The sequence below is a fragment of the Lotus japonicus genome, chromosome 6 (genome assembly GCF_012489685.1).
Source record: "Lotus japonicus ecotype B-129 chromosome 6, LjGifu_v1.2".
Taxonomy (NCBI): Eukaryota; Viridiplantae; Streptophyta; class Magnoliopsida; order Fabales; family Fabaceae; genus Lotus; species Lotus japonicus.
Genome location: NC_080046.1, coordinates 11932894 through 11950322, shown reverse-complemented (window position 1 = coordinate 11950322; position 17429 = coordinate 11932894). Strand labels below are relative to the sequence as shown.

General features: G+C 35.6%; 2 protein-coding genes and 1 pseudogene across 2 annotated transcripts; all 3 read right to left on the bottom strand.

Annotated features, from left to right (window-relative positions):
• Positions 1–4384: 4384 nt before the first annotated feature.
• LOC130722020 (tropinone reductase homolog At5g06060-like) lies at positions 4385–9148 on the bottom strand. Its single transcript, XM_057572606.1, has 5 exons — positions 8921–9148; positions 8579–8786; positions 8274–8490; positions 8064–8170; positions 4385–5077 (listed from the first exon to the last, which is right to left on the bottom strand). Exons 1-5 carry the CDS (start codon positions 9022–9024, stop codon positions 4883–4885), a joined length of 831 nt encoding a protein of 276 aa, XP_057428589.1. The 5' UTR covers positions 9025–9148; the 3' UTR covers positions 4385–4882.
• A 2276-nt stretch (positions 9149–11424) lies between these two features.
• Positions 11425–14250, bottom strand: LOC130722021 (tropinone reductase homolog At5g06060-like; annotated as a pseudogene).
• Positions 14251–14385: 135 nt separating this feature from the next.
• LOC130722022 (tropinone reductase homolog At5g06060-like) lies at positions 14386–17149 on the bottom strand. Its single transcript, XM_057572607.1, has 5 exons — positions 16983–17149; positions 16629–16836; positions 15825–16041; positions 15613–15719; positions 14386–14763 (listed from the first exon to the last, which is right to left on the bottom strand). Exons 1-5 carry the CDS (start codon positions 17072–17074, stop codon positions 14569–14571), a joined length of 819 nt encoding a protein of 272 aa, XP_057428590.1. The 5' UTR covers positions 17075–17149; the 3' UTR covers positions 14386–14568.
• Positions 17150–17429: the final 280 nt, after the last annotated feature.

Here is a 17429-nt window from a genome sequence, read left to right as displayed (position 1 = left end):
ATATATTGATGCAAATTTAAAATTATTTTAACATTTTTTGAAGTAATTTATTTATTCTATATATAATATGGGTTTAATTGTACACAGACATTTTATGCGAGATATTATGCTAGTCATTGACTAACCGACTAACTTGATTCCTGAAGATCGAGTATAATATTATTGATAATCGTTGCTCTTTAACCAATTTTTTTTGGTTATTTGACAATATTCTTTTTAATTATTTCATTATTCCTTTGATTATATTACCGAACCCCTGCTCTATTAACAACAAAAACTAATTAAACCAGGTTTCTCTACTTGTGCTATATATGCCAAGATATCTGTACGGCCGGATAAAGACAACATAATATTATGTTTCCCAGAATCGTGTCACATACAAAAGAAGAAAGAGTGCTTGAGGTATTATTAAAATTATTTTTATTTGACTGGTTTCAAAGCCGCCCTTTGTTTTAGTATTGCAGAGGTCTGTGCAGCAGTATTATTTACATAACTGGTATTAATCACAAATGCACACGTATCAAATGTGATGGTGTCATCTTTTTTATTTGATATAAAATGTGATGGTTTCATCTTTGAATTCACAAAAGTTGCAAAAGAAAATATGCATCAGCATGTTCTTATAATAAGAGCAGGAAGTCATAATTAATATATGGGGAATTATGTGGTACCCAATTTTTTTATAGGTGTGATACTCACATTGGATGATTTAATAGATTAATGACATGTAATAATTGAAATTATAATATTCTTAACATTATAATTCGAGTCCAATAGTTCACGTTCACTTGTCAACTTAATTGTTCCCCAACGACCATTGTTGGGGTCTCCACCACAACCTTGAAGCAGTTACAGCGAACCTCGATCCTAGCACTGAGTGAGAGCGACATGGTTTAATCAAGGGAGTGATAAGGTTTGAAGTGAACTATCACAAATTCACAACCTTAAAATGTTGGAAGTGATAAGGTTTGAATGCAATTTCAAACCTATGTATGTTACATCAGAGTCAGAGTATCAGACCCCCCGTGCCCATAGTCCCTACATTTTGAAAGAAATGCTTTGCACATCAAATTGATCAAAATTCAAAACTGTTACTCTGGCGCGCATAACTTAAACTTGCCTTTAAATGAAAAAAGTGGGGAGTAAAAAAGAAAATTGTTCTAGTATAAAACCATGAGCAAAAAGACTTTGAAGTTTTAAGTGGAAAAAATTGATGTGTGGTGAAGTTCCTTTTTTATAATAGATGAGCCCCTAATCTTAAATGAAACATCTAATACACGGTCAGTAGGGATGGAAGTAGGTTAGGCCGCCGACAGGGGTCTATGGCCTAGCCTACGTCAGGCCAGACCAAATTACTAAATAGATAAGGACAATGATTTTTTAAAAGCACATTTGCTAAAACGACCAGACTTATGCCACACAAAAAGTCTTACAAGCCTAACAGACCGGCCTATTTAAATAAACATATATTTATTTTATTATTTTTATTATAATATTTTAAAACTATATATACTTGTTGAACTATTTATATGTTTAAATATGTGAGACTATATAATGATTTAACTATATAAGCCTCTTTAGAAAATGACTACTAACTTATAATCAGTGTTATAAAACTCGGCTCGAACTGGCCGGTTCGACCGGTTGAACCGGGAACCGGACCCTAGACCGGTTCGAGCCGAGCATCGGATCGGCCATGCAAGCCGCCGGTGTGAACCGGTCAACTCGGCCGGTTTTTATGATTAAATCAGAGACTCGGCCGGTCTCGGTTGAACCGGCCTTTTTTTTTTTGAACAGAGCATTTTTTTTTCCTTAGAACCGGCATTTTTTTTCCCTGCATTTTTTTTTAACATATCACTTTTTTTTTCTTAGAACCAGCCTTTTTATTTTCCCTGCATTTTTTTTTTGAACAGATCACTTTTTTTTCTTAGAACCGGCCTTTTTATTTTTCCTACATTTTTTTTTGAACAGAGCACTTTTTTTTTTCTTAGCATTTATTAGTTGCGAAAAAAATTTGGAAAAGTGTCTAGCTTGGATTCGAACCCATTCCCTCAAGATTCAATACTGTGAACCTTACCACTAGGCTAGACAAGTGTTTTGATATAATGGTTACAATTAATTATATTTATATAAACAAAAATAATACTATACAAATCTTTGACAAGTAAACATTAGTTTTTTTTTAACGAAATTAGTGTTACACAAAATAACTAAAACACAACCCAACCATTATAATAATTACTTTTATATATATATATATATATATATATTTAACAATAACTATTTCTTAACGTTATTTAACAATTGTTTCAAAAACGTTATTTAACAATAAGTTAAAATAATTATTTGTGTGTTTTTATTATGAAGTTATTAATTAATGTTAGTTAGTATTATTAATTCTTTTAATTTTTTAATATAGAATGAGTCAAGTTGTTCTGTATATAATTTCTTTGCAAAGTCTTCTTGTCGTTTCTTTGAGGACAAGTTAAAGAATATGAATAACAAGCTTTGGTGTTGTAAAAAATTGAAAAATTGATAATCTTTTTAGCTAGCATGAATCAGAAACTGGATTATATACAAGTTGTTTCATGTGTATATATCATTTGTTAGCTTATGATGTACAAGATCTTAGTTGTTGATTCTGTTTTAAACTTGTTTATACGCTTTTTGTTGTGATTAAAGCGTAAAATCGATGTTGTTTGATGATGTTTAAAACTTATTTTAGTTATTTGTGAGTTGTGACATTTTGTTGTGGTAAACAATTCCTTATTGCTTTTGTGTGTATGGTATTTTGTGACATTTTATTATGGTATTATGATTTTTTTTAATTTTTTTTAGTATCGACCGAGTTAAACGGTTCAACCAGTGACCCAGTGGTTGAACCATTGACTCATTGACCCAGTACCTCGACCGAGTCGATCACCGGTCCGAGTCTGATAACACTGCTTATAATCATATTATTGTATTTTAAATCATTAGTTTACAAGTTTGTTGACATGTTTACAAGTAGAATTTTCTGTTTTCTTGAATGTATTACAATGAAATAAGCTTTTACATAGGCTATCAGGTTAGACCAGACTTCCAAATAGACAAGCTTAGGCCTAAAAAAAACCTTTGACAGGCTACAGGCCAGACGACTTTGAATATTTTAAGCAGGCTCAGCCTATTTAAGCAAAGTCTAGTGAAGCCCAGACTACTTCCACCCCTAACGGTCGGTTGACCAAACAGACAGACTGCACCAGCCTTGATTACTTTCCTTAGTGTGCGAGATTGAGGATCTTTCAAATGTCTCGTTCACTCTGCCAGCTTTCCTTGATGTGGGGCGTGTCTCTGACTTAGCTCCTCTGGGCCCAACAACACAAGTCTTGTTTGCCCGATCCATATCCCATGACGGTCCACCAGTTAGCTGGCCTATCCCTTAAGTATTATATCTGACCCACAAATTACGATGGTCCAAAAATCATTCCTATAATCAAGAAATATTTCTTTTTATTGTGATGATTGAATGAAAGCATAAATCAAGGACCAGATCTCGTCATCAATCCAGACTCCCTAGAAGAACAACACCACTTGTATGTCCAAACATTGTGCCTTCCACAATGGGTAAGACCATACAGACAATGAATGTGTCACCCTTCCTGATGTTATTGAGAACCTTAATCGTGAATATTAGATTGATTGTGCAAATTTTAATAGCTTACAAAATTTGACCTGCCAAAATAAAATATGTCACGACTTGAAAAAAAAGGGTATCAAAATAACATTAACATAGACAATTCCGTAATAAACAACCATAACAAGTTTTCAAATTCATAATCATAACCAACCTATCATAATGCAAGTCCACAATTTAAGCATTCTGCTTACCGAAAAAAAAAATTTAAGCATTCTTTCTTCCCTTCATTGGCCCATCAGTTTGCTAAGTGAAAAAGTAGGTTGATAGTGGGCTAGTGGCTGAGTATCCCAAAGAGTGTGGGAAAAGCGGCCTGGCCCATCCCTATCTCTGTATTGGGTAAAAACTGATAACAAAACTATTCCTAGAATCAGGAACTAATTCTTTTTTATCATGGTTAAATGAAAACATAAATTAATCATAATCAACTATGTCCTCGAAAATGATAGCTCAAGTGATAAGAGTTGGTAGAGATATTAGTATATTACAGATATCAAATCCTTGTGAATGTAATTTATCTTTTCGATGTAAAAACAACATGATGATCAACTCTCAGTCATGAATATCATGAATAATTTATCATCACGTTATGAATTGAATATTTCAAAAGATTAAACTATTGAAGACTCTAATGATTTCATACTATATCCTCAGTATTCTTTTTTTTGGAAATATATCCTTGGTAAAAGTTGAGCCAAGATCACATTCCAATTGAGAAAGCAATCCAAGACAATGTTTCTTGATAAAAAGTAAAAACCGTAAGTTATGTCTGAGGCATATGGTGATCAACACATTGAAACAGCAGAAGAAAATGCAAATCAAGGATTAGCTTGGACTGACATAGAAGTTCAAATGTTCCGAATTTAACTCTCCCCTGCACTTAGTAAAAACTTAGTTGGTGAGGAACTTCAAGGAGGTACCCGATTGCAGTAGTAGCTGACAACTCATACCCATGGGTCTTCGTTGTTCTCCCCCGCGTGCTATTGACGCCATAGCCGGTAGTTTGGAGATTTTTTCTCTTTGTTCTATCATTTTTATTACCAAAAATATATAAATCAAGGAATACGTAAATGCTATTTTTATTCTTATGCTGTGCTGAAAACCATTCAAGGTTTGTTTCCCATCAACATAAAATAAATTGTACCGTGATGTTCTTATGGATCTTTTATTCCAAAGATTATTGACAACAAACTGAGAAGCACATGAATGTCATGTTATTCTCATGCTGGGCTGAAATCCATTCACGGTTAATCCTCCATCAATACAAATAACCTGTCCAGTGATGTAAGAGGCAGCAGGCAGACAAAGGAAAGCAACCAAGGAGGATATTTCTTGAGCTTCTGCGATGCGCCGAATAGGAGTTCGAGACAACATTTCATCGACATACTTCTTGTTGCGAAGCAGCTATCATGGTAGAAAACAACGAGCAAAGAATTGTTAAATAATAAGAGAAAAAAAGTAGTAATTGTGTCTAAAATTAAGAAAAATGTTGTACAACAAACATGAATAGCCATTATGGCATAACTTCTTCCTAGTGCAAAATTGAGCTGCTCCAAAACTCAATTCTCAATATCCATGCATATATCATATCTAAAGGCATCCTGAAAATTTATTATATCTTGCAGCTTAACCAAACAACCAAAGGGCCACAGCTACAAACTCTAGATAGGAGATTTTGTTCACAAATGGAAGCTCCCTAAATGTTAGAAATAAAGAATCAAGCGAACTCAACATACAAGTGAGCTGTGAGCATGTCATTTTTCCTTTGCTCTTTCCCTCTTATACCTAGGAAAACTCTCTCCCCTGTTCAACTTACATGACCCCAAATTCCCAGGCCACTCTCTTTCCTCTCTTCACCCATTCAACCTTTCTCCCGAACCGTTTACAAGACTACCAATACCCATGCACAATATCTCGGTCAATAGTATTTTCCTTCCTGATCGTAGTCTTCAAATGACGGCCCTTCAACCACAAGGATACTGGGCTTGGGCCTCTAACCCAATCTCGACATGTCGGTCCACCCGCACAAGCGCTCGGTCCTCCAGATAATACATGAGCTTGGTCGTAGATTGAGGTTGGTCGTCCATATGGTCGAGATTTGATTCTTGAAGACCATAACATTTATTAGAGAGTATAGGCCCTCTCCCCAACTAGGTTTCTACTGTTAAAGGACAAACTGAATGTAGTTGACAAGCAAGTGCTTTTGTCACCTCCTTCAGTTTGAGGGGGTGTATTAGAGAGTATAGGTATATTGTTGATATGAAAATATCGGTTTCAATGTGTAAGTGTGTGCCAGCTGGAATGCCAGCTGGACACAACTGAAATTTCTGTTAGTAACAGCTGTATACAGCTGTCAAGTTTGTTAGAGTCAGTTATCTTTCTGTTAGAGGAAGTTACTGTTCAGTTAGCTTGTTCAACAAGCCACTGCATCCTATATAAGGATTCAATCTCTCATTGTACAATTTAGTTTTATCATAGTGAAATATTCAGATGCAAATTCTTTTTCTTTTCTCTGATTCTTCTATCAACATTAACCATGTTTTACAATGCATGGCTCTTATTACACAGCTCAGAACTTTTTCTTTTACAAAAAAGTGTGGTAGCTCTCACAAGGAAGTCTTAATAGTATATAATTATATATCAAGTCAAACACATTTGCAAAAGGTGAAAAACTCAGATGCCATTGAAGTTTGAGGCCAAGCTGTTCATCAGTCTTATATATAATTAAGGTAAAAGGCGATGTACTGCTTGTATCATTTACTGCAAATCAGATTATGAAGTCAGTACCATATCATAATCATAGGCAGTATATACAAAGCATGTATGAACTTTCTCTGAAAAGGGAAGGAAACACAGACAGGCTAGGCAACAAGAGAGGCTTGGCCTCTCTCACCATTTCCCTGATCACATCTTTCTTATACCTTTCTGTTTTCCCTCTACCTCGCTAAGCTGAATGGCATCCCTTGCTTACGATTCTCCCTGCTGCTACATGTGCGGGGCATGGTTAGATGAGGTTACACCTTTCACCACTTCACACTAATTCCGTGAGAATCAAATCCCCAGTTACCTTCCCTCCCTTTTCATCCAATGATATGCCTTACACTTAGGATGCCTGACATAGTACAAGTGTTTCTGTACAAGAATACTCCTATGTACAATGTACATTAATGATTATGAACCTATTTAGATACAGACCAAGAAGAACTTATAGGAGTTTCTCTACTATAAAAACACTAGATAAACTCCAATAAGTGCTCTTTGGTCCGCATCCAATCAAGAACTATTGAAGAAACGTGTGCGCACATGAGTCAACAAGCAGAAGTGCATATTAAGGAAGCCAAATATGTTAAAAATTTCACAAAACATACTAGAAGAAAAATATGAGGACGGGTGGCTCTTAGTACATCTATCTTAAGATACTTTCTTCACAATGTCAAGTATAATCTTGATGAGAATCATATGCTGTTGAACCAACATAATAATATTGGATCAACCACTAGTATTACTGAATTCCAATGGTTTACAATTTACTACCCTCGTCAAGAGATCTAATAATCAGTTAATTTTTATGCACTGAAACTTAAGGATGAACTAAATTTGTGACCACACCAATAGCATTACCCATTAAAAAATCAAAAGAAATAGCTAGAGGGTTTAACATTAATAAGAGTCTACAATCTGTCATATATGGCCTTAAATATATAGTCTGCAATTGCATTGAAGAAATGAACTTCACTAGGTGTGTGTTTGGACCAGCTTTACCACCATTGACTGTGGGTAGAATTGATTTTGGTAAAAGTGATTTATGTTTGGATATGTCTATGGGAAAAGTGGTTTCTATAGAGTAATGTTGTGAATCTGAGAATTGATTATGCCCATCGCAGAAGCTACTCTCCCTAGCTTCTCAAGAGAATTGATTTTGGAGCTAAAATCAATTCTCTAAATTGATTGTCAAACATATATATATAATGATGGATACCCATTGCTAGTTAGTAGATTAGTTAGTAGAGAGTTAGCTAGAAAGTGAGAGTGTTACAAATAAGGGAGACATAAAGATCAACATTATCTTTGGGGATCATTTGCAATTGGGCAAGGGAGAGACCTAAACTGTCGAATATTCAGGAGCTTATCAGTTTTTCTTTAAAAAACAGTTCTTCTTCTGCCAGTGTCAGCTACTGTTTGTCTTGTCTCTTTTTTTTTTCTTGAACAGATGTTTATAACCATGAACCTGGATGGAAATGGTGTGCCACTAGAGGTGTTTTATTCAAGTTCCACTGAATGAAAAGGATGGTCATTGGTCAATGTATCATTCTAAAATCCTATTTTGTTAACCCTTCTATCAGAAAGAAAGCAATTAACTCCAGTAAAAATAGGAAGCAAAGAATGTTACATGTTCTACAAGCGGTGTATTGGTGGTTGCAGGAACTACACAATTGCTCCTTATGCCATCTTTTGCCCACTCACAAGCCAGACTTTTGGTAAGCTGATTGATTGCAGCTGAAAATAGCATCAAAACAGAAAAATTCAGCTTCCCTGATCACACCAACATTTTATCATCATCCAACTTAAACAACAAACTAGGATGACTAAGGTATCCCACCTTTACTTGCTGCATAGACTGATCCAGTACCTAAGCTTACCACACCAGCAATAGAAGAAATAAACACAATGCTTCCCATTCCAGATGCTTTCAGAAGAGGATATGCAAGTTGGCACAAATGGAATGCAGAATCTAGATTGATTGCCATCATTCCAGAATAATCCTCAGCAGTGTATTCAACAGTTGGCTTCCTAAAGTTTGCTCCAACATTGTTCACCTATGTCAGGAGAACTACAACAAGTCATAAGAAATGAAAATTGAAACCTCACTGAAACCATTCTCAATAGGGACTCAACTCAACTTACATAAACATTAAGCTTGCCATTGAAGATAGAGGTAACTTCTTGAATGAGCTTCTCTCTGTGAGCTAAAGATGACACATCACACACTGACCCAGAAACCAAAAAGCCCTTACTCTGCCAATCAGATAAGCACTTATCAAGCTCTGCTTGGTTTCTGGAACAAGTGTGGACAGTGGTACCAAACCCACATAAATCTTCCACTATGGCATGCCTGGGTTTCAGAGGTTCAGACCAAAAAGATTAAATTTTTATGGCAAAGGTGTTAACTTTGGAGCCAGAATTCAAATGGGTGAGAATCAAAACACAGTCTTTGCAAAAGAAGGAGAGATGAAGAAAGAAACTGACCCAATGCCACGAGTTCCACCGGTGACAAGAGCAGTCATGCCGTTGAGGGACCATCTTAAGGGTCTGTTTGGTATTGTAGTAGTAGTGCCCTCCTCAGCTGCCATTTCATATGGGGCTGAGTGGCTTAATTACAATTTCTCTCCCTAAGAACTCAAAAAGGGAGTATCTAGTTGTGTTCAGATCCCTCTTCAGCCTTCATTGGATATAATATAGGGTGTTAGATTTGCCACCCCAGGCAATAGATCTAACACCCAGGCTTTTTAAAAAAATGGTAGGAGTACCCTTCGGAAGATAACATTCCGAAATATATTGGAAACATGATGTTCCGAAACATCATAGAAACATGATATTGACTGTTCTCCCAACTTACCTATGGAAGTTTATGTTCCGAAAAAATTCGGAACTTTATGTTCCGAAAATAAACACAGAGGGACATTTTAGTATTTCCCCACTTTTAAGTGGGGTGTTAGATCTATTGCCGGGGTGGCAAATCTAACACCCGGTGCTACCCTATAATATATCATTATAAAATTGCATCTAAAAGAAAAAAATTATTATACAGTTACTTAGACAATGTGCAATGAAGGGGTTGAAAAAGCTATTCAACATTTGGAGGTGGAGGTGTGCAGTGGACGGTTGATTAGGGTGTTTACAGTATGTTTGGTAGAGTAGAGAAAGATAGAGAAGAGAGAGTAGAGAAGAGAGAAATAGGTAAAAAATAGAGTAGATTTTAAGGTTGTTTGTTACGATAGAGATAGAAGAGAGAAAAGAGAAAGAATGAGGTGGAAGAGAGAGAAAATATTAATTTTTATGTTAGAAAAGTATTTCTTAAAAAAACAAAGACATTTGTGGCGGCTAGGAAGACTAATGTGGCGGTTTAGCAACCCCACTGTTTTGGACAGAATAGAAAAAAAAAAAAAAAAAACTTGGCAGATTCAGTTTCTTCGCAAATAGGGAAGACCACAAAAAGTGGATTTTTGGTTCCTCAAACTTTCTTTCATCTACAGTAAAATACAACCAAACAAGATTCTTTCTTCATCTCTTGCCTATCTCTCTCTTCAAACTCTCTCTCATCTATCTCATGCTTACCAAACATAGTGTTAATGTTCGGCTGGTTGAATTTTTTAAGCCGGTTGAATGTGTTGGTAGTGGGAGTCACTTAATACACTTGGCAAAATCTCATTGATTGTTATGATTTTTAGATTTTTATGTCATCCTAATTATTTGGGGTCAATTATTTCATAGTCAATTAATTTTTTTTTTACTAAAATTCATCAATTTTTTTGTCTATAAATAAAGATTTGGTTCATTTGATTTGGACACAAAAAAAACGACATTTGACCCTCTAGTTTTTATATTTAGCCTCCAATTAATTAAGAATATAAAATTTAAAAAATAAATTTCAAATAAATTATTAAACTAGAAAGAAAAAAAATAGCTCTTAATTATTTTAATTTAATTTCAATCAATAATTATTATTAATTTATAATCACAAAAACAAAAACATAAAAGAAAATAAGAATATGAAATAAAAGTGGTGGGTAGGGTGTTGAATTTTATTAAACAAAAGTGAGTAAAAGTTGAATGTGTGTTGAATTAGGGAACGAATACTCTCAAATTTTTTCTCTCTCAATTTTCTGCAGTAGACATTTGTGGCGGTTTCGGGTCGCCACTAATGGTGCCAATATTTTGCAGCAACATTTTGTGGCGGTTGGACCACATTTTGTGGCCGTTATAAACCGCCACAAATGTCTACCGCAGAAAATTGAGGGAGGAGGAGGATACATTTATAAGGACATGATGTGACAGTTAAGAATATACACTATGTTTGGTAAGCATGAGATAGAGGAGAGAGAGTTTGAAGAGAGAGATAGGCAAGAGATGAAGAAAGAATCTTGTTTGGTTGTATTTTACCGTAGATGAGAGAGAGTTTAAGGGAACCAAAAATCCACTTTTTGTGGTCTTCGCTATTTGCGAAGAAACTGAATCTGCCAAGTTTTTTTATTTTTTTTTTCTGTTATGTCCAAAACAGTGGGGTTGCTAAACCGCCACATTAGGCTCCTAGCCGCCACAAATGTCTTTGTTTTTTTAAAAACTACTTTTCTTACATAAAAATTAATATTTTCTCTCTCTTCCACCTCATTCTTTCTCTTCTCTCTCTTCTATCTCTATCATAACAAATAACCTTAAAATCTACTCTATTTCTTACCTATTTCTCTCTACTCAACTTCTCTCTTCTCTACTCTCTCTTCTCTATCTTTCTCTACTCTACCAAACATAGTGATAAAGAGGAGGAGGAGGAGAATACATTTATAAGGACATGATGTGACAGTTAAGAATATAATGTGATCCTACGGGTAAGATATTTACCCTTGATCCAACGAGAGCCGTTGATAAGCTCTTCATGAGTTAACTACAACAAACCATTCTCATGCAATCAAAAGAAAAAGAAAACAAAATTGCAGATCAAGGTCATGACTTGTCACACATAGGTACCAGTAGAGTTGAAAATGAATGAGGATAGTTTATTCCACTTAAGAAATTTCAGGTGATTGTCATGCTGGGTTGAAATCCATACACAGTGAATCCTCCATCAACACAAATAACTTGTCCAGTTATGTAAGAGGCAGCTGGCAAACAAAGAAAAGTCACCAATGATGACACTTCTTCAGGTTCTGCAATGCGCTTAACGGCTTAAGAGGTGTTCGAGACATGACATCATCCACAAACTGTTGGTTTTTAAGCAACTGCAGAAACTTAAAAAGTTGGATCAAACACAGACTTCCAATTCCAAAATGAAAGTTCAAACTTCAATTGCCAAAACGTTGAATAAAGAGATTTACTTGATGGTGCACAAGCCCATCTTAATAGAATGGACATATGAATTCCAAGCATAAAAACTATTGCTAAAATTATTGTTGAAACTTGGAAGCAAAATCTTGATCGGTGCATAATACAGGAAATACTTGATTGCTAAAATAAATCAAGAAGACCTTATAGATTCTAAAAGCTTAGCATGTTGGGAGCAGTGGTTTAGTACAGACATTATAAATTGGTTCTAATTATGGGAGTTCATTGTACATGTCATGCAGTTATTTTGGTGAAGTTTATGATAAATGTCAATAGAAAATGTCTGTCTGTAGTTATGAAAGTGGTAAAATTGTCGCAGTGCTTCTTACATGCACGTCCCAAATCCTGTAGGTTTGGACTTTGGATAGTTTGCTAATGTGCTGTTTACTAAGTAATATTTAATTTTATTGCTTCCTTAGAAAATAGAGAGAGTTTTGGCACAACTATAAGGTTACTGTGATGTGACTTTGCAGTCATAGTTTCGAACTGTAGAATTAGTCTCTTGCAAAAATGTGAGGTAAGACCGCCTACATTAAATCTACAAATGGATCTGGTCTCTCTTTGGACCTCGCTCATAGTGGGAGCTTTATAGCACCGTGTTTGCCCTTTTATTGTTTCGTTAGAAAGATAAACAACTAAAATGAATAAAGATAGAGAACAAGATTATTACATGTTCCACAAGTGGGGTTCTGGTACCCCATGGCGCAACACTATTGCTCCTTATGTTGTCTTTTGCCCAATCACAAGCCAGATTCTTTGTAAGCTGATTAGTTGCAGCTGAAAAATCAGTGGTCAGAACATAACTATCTCTTTTTGTTCATGCTAACATTTTATTAACAGAAGACCTGATGTGTGTAGTGCTCAAACTCACCTTTACTTGCTGCATAGACAGTTCCAGTACCCAAGCTCACCACTCCTGCAACAGATGAAATGAACACAATGCTTCCATTTCCAGATGCTTTTAGAAGAGGATGTGCAAGTTGGCACAAATGGAATGCAGAGTCTAAATTAAGTGACATCATTTCAGAATAATCTTCAGCAGTGTATTCAACTGTTGGCTTCCTAAAGTTTGCTCCAACATTGTTTATCTAAAGCACAATGTCATATGTTAATTCAATTTTTTTCCAATTATGTGACAATAATATGCATGACTACATGATAGTGCCAAAAAAGTTATACACAGAATATGAAACAAGAATCAAAATGTCTAATTCACACTCTTCTGCATAGATCTATTACACAGTCTAATTGTAATGGCTTTGTCCATCCCCTTTATATGGTTAGCATTATTGAATAGTTACATAGATGTTGAGCTTGCCATTGAAGGTGGAGGCTACTTCCTGCATGAGCTTCTCTCTTTGGGGTCTAGATGTAACATCACAGACTGACCCAGTAACCAAAAAGCCCTGACTTTGCCATTCTTGCAAGCACGTATTGAGCTCGGATTCTGTCCTGGAACAAGTGTCCACAGCAGCACCAAACGCCGCTAGATCATTCACTATGGCATGCCTAAACACAGTTTGTTTCAAATGGATCAATCAGAATAAACTAAATTAGCATACATGTAGCAAAATGGAAGTTTGAGTGAGCAGGATAGAATGAGAACCCAATTCCACGAGTGCCACCAGTGACAAGAGCTGTCTTTCCATTGAGAGACCATCTTGGTCCTCTGATACTGCTATGAGCTTCTGCCATTGATCTCTACTCCCTTCTAAGTTCCCTCTTCTCTATTGCACTCAAAAAGTCAAAAGTCATGTCTATATTTTACTCTTGTGCATCACATGCTTGTCATTATTCTGTGAAAGCATCCAAAAACATATTTAATTAGATAAGGAAGAGGGATTTAGAGTAGGTTTTATTTAGGTAATTTTGGAATTAGATTAGTTTAGTTAATTAAAGATTAAGGGTTTTTTCTTAGTTTTTACTTTTAATTTAGAATTTACTTTTAATTATTAATTACACAGATGGGACTTAAAATTTAGATAATTACTTTTGGTTGTCACTCAGCTCCATTTATACATATGGATGTGTCATATCAGACAAAGCGACCGGAACTTCAGTTCGGACAATGATTAAACCTTGTTATATCTCTAACCGCATGGATGTTTTTTCAACTTTACTTGAGCAGGGGGCTAAAACAAAATCTCACTGTGTTTCTGCTTTTCTCAACAAAAATTAATGTGGATGATATATCCCACGTGTGACTTTATCCACATCCACATGACCACATGGTTGTTTGTTGTCGCAGTTCGTAAGGAATGGCTTTTGTTCTCATTCTTAATGTCTGATCCACTTCCAAACTTCATCGCAATCATCTCTCAAGGTCGACACCCTCCTCTACCTCTATTTCTGGTTCGTATGCTAATGCTACACATACTCTTTTGTTTTTTTTTCTTATTGCAACTTCAACTATTCCCACTCTTTCACAGGGACTCAATCTGAAGCATAGTCGCAAAGCCTCTCAAAAACTCACATTTTCACTTGCTGAATCAATCAGAAAGTACCTACAACTAAAGTAACCAGAAAACAATGAAAGAAAGCTGTGCATGTGTCAGAAAAAAGAAGCTAATTGATGAAAAAGAAAAATGGAAGGGAGAAGAAGTGCACAAAAGAACTAAAAAGAACAAGCAGTTCAAGAATAAACACTTCATGAGTTAACTACAACAAACCATTCTCATATCAAAAGAAAAAGAAAACATAATTGCAGATCAAGGTTTGTCACATACTGATACAGCTACCAGCAGAGTTGAAACAAAATGAGAATAATTTATTCCACTTAGACTAACAAATACAGAATTTCAGGTGATTCTCATGCTGGGTTGAAATCCATACACTGTTAGTCCTCCATCAACACAAATAACCTGTCCAGTGATGTAAGACGCAGCAGGCAAACAAAGGAAAGCCACCAACGATGACACTTCTTCGGGTTCTGCAATGCGCTTAAGAGGGGTTCGAGACATGATATCATCCACAAACTTTTGGTTTTGAAACAACTACAAAAAAGAAAAAGGTTGGAGTAAACAATTTAAGAATTCAAAATTCAAATTGCTAAAACATTGAATACAAATATTTGCTTAATGATGATGCACATACATGTAATGAATAAAAATCTGATTATCTCAATACAATGGTCATATAAATTCGAAGTAGAAAAACTATAAAATTCTACTAGGTTGGTTGTCCAATATTGACTTCAAAATCTATATTGTGGATTAAACATAATGGCATAGAGAAACACTATATATTATTCCACCCATGCTACTGCCTATCCATAAAAGAGGTGGTGGTGAAAGAAAGCTTATAAGTACAATTTCTTTTATAACTGATGAAATTTGAAAGCAGACCCTCAGTGCATAATGCAGGAAATACTGTGATAGCAAAAATAACAGACCTTCTAGATTCTAAAAGCTTAGCATGTTGGGATCAGTGGTTTGGTACTATGTAGACATATTTAAATTGGTATTAATTTTGGGAGTTCATTGTATATGACATATTAACATGCTAATATTTTGGTGAAGCAATGATGAGTAGACATAGAAAATGTCTGTATAAAGTTATGAAAGTGGTAAAATTAGCTCAGTGCTTCTTTCGCAATTCTGCAGGTTTGGATGGTTAGCTAATGTCTTGTCTATATGTTTGGATCCACGATAGAATAGCACAGTGAAGCCAAAATCAAGGTGGACAAGCAAAAGCTAAGAGAAGTTGCTTCTGTCCATTGTGATTTTGGCTTCATCCTGCTTTTCCACGGTGTGTCCAAATATGCAATAAATAGTTTTTTTTTAATGCTTCACTTAGAAGGGGAAACAGCAAAGATGAAGAAAGGTAGAGAACAAGAAAATTACATGTTCTACAAGTGGGGTTCTGGTTGCCCATGGCACAACACAATTGCTCCTTATGTTGTCTTTTGCCCATTCACAAGCCAGATTCTTTGTAAGCTGATTAATTGCAGCTGAAAAATCAGTGGACAAAATATTATTGCCTCTCTTTGCTCATGCTAACATTTTATTAAATCATATCTATATGAGACAGAAGACCTGATGAGTGCAGTACTCACCTTTACATGCTGCATAGACAGATCCAGTACCCAAGCTCACCACTCCTGCAACAGATGAAATGAACACGATGCTGCCCACCCCAGATGCTTTTAGAAGAGGATGGGCAAGTTGGCACAGATGGAATGCAGAGTCTAAATTAACAGTCATCAGCTCTGAATATTCTTCAGCAGTGTACTCAACTGTTGGCTTTCTAAAGTTTGTTCCTACATTGTTTATCTGAAGCACAATGTCATGCATATTTATGATTCGTGACAGGTAAATTAGATGAAAGGAGGCTATTTTGAAAGCAATGCTCCATTTTTTCATACCCTCCGATTCATAGAGAATGGCATGCAAAAAGTCAATATCATCCTTAAACTATCCAAACAATAAAATGGTATTTTTTTTTCATTCCAGTTATTTTTCATTCCACTATCTTCTATCCTTTCCATTCCATTCCACTTGCATCATATATCTAAATGTAGTCTAAGTTCCAGTGATCATGCCAAATTCAAGGTATCAGAGTTCCACAATCTTCTGAATAGATCTACAAACACAATCTAATGGCTTTCTCCAAGCCCTTTTTTATGCTTTTAGCACTATCAAAAAGGTGTAGTACAATTAGTAGATAGTTAGAATCCTTAAACATTTAGTTCAGGGTTTGAACCCTAGGCAGTGCCTATGGAAAATCATTTGTTGGGAGAGACCTACCCACTCCACTTAACATGATCTCTGAGCCTTGAGGGATTAGTCTCATGTCTGTCGGCTGAGGAATATCTTCGGAAACAAACAAAAAAATGCTTTTAGCACTATTGAATACTTACAAAGATTTTGAGCTTGCCATTGAAGGTGGAGGCCACTTCCTGCATGAGCTTCTCTCTCTGAGGCCTAGAGGACACATCACAGACTGACCCAGTAGCCAAAAAGCCTTGACTTTGCCATTCTTGCAAACACTTGGTCAGCTCTGATTCTGTCCTGGAACAAGTGTGCACAGCAGCGCCAAACGCAGCTAGATCATTCACAATGGCATGCCTAAACAGAGTTTGTTTCAAATGGATCAATGAGAACAAATAAAATAAGCATAATCATAGTAACCAAAGATGTAATAAGCATAATCATAGTAATCAAAGATGTAATAAGCAAAACATAGTAATCAAAGAAAAGGAGAAAATGAGAACCCAATTCCACGTGTGCCACCAGTGACAAGGGCTGTCATTCCATTGAGAGACCATCTTGGTCCTCTGTTACTGATATTATGAGCTTCTGCCATTGATCTCCAATCCCTTCTCAGTTCCCACTTCTCACAAAGTCAAAAGGCATGCTTATGTTTTGATGCTGTGCATCACATGCTTGTTATTATTAAAGTCTCCGAAAAAATTATTATTAAAGATGCACAATAATTATTTAACTAATGGCGCTTTGTGCTTTACAATGGCAAGATGCTCGATGGTTTATTAACTTACCACATACTGTTTTTTTATTCCTTTTTAGTCATTGATAAGTATAAACCTGTTGAGGAGATTGTGTCGTTTCTCTTAACAGATGATTTTTCTGGAGTTTGAACTGTTCTATTTACCTTTAGATCAACACATTATCGGTATAACTACAAATTTATCTGTCAAAAG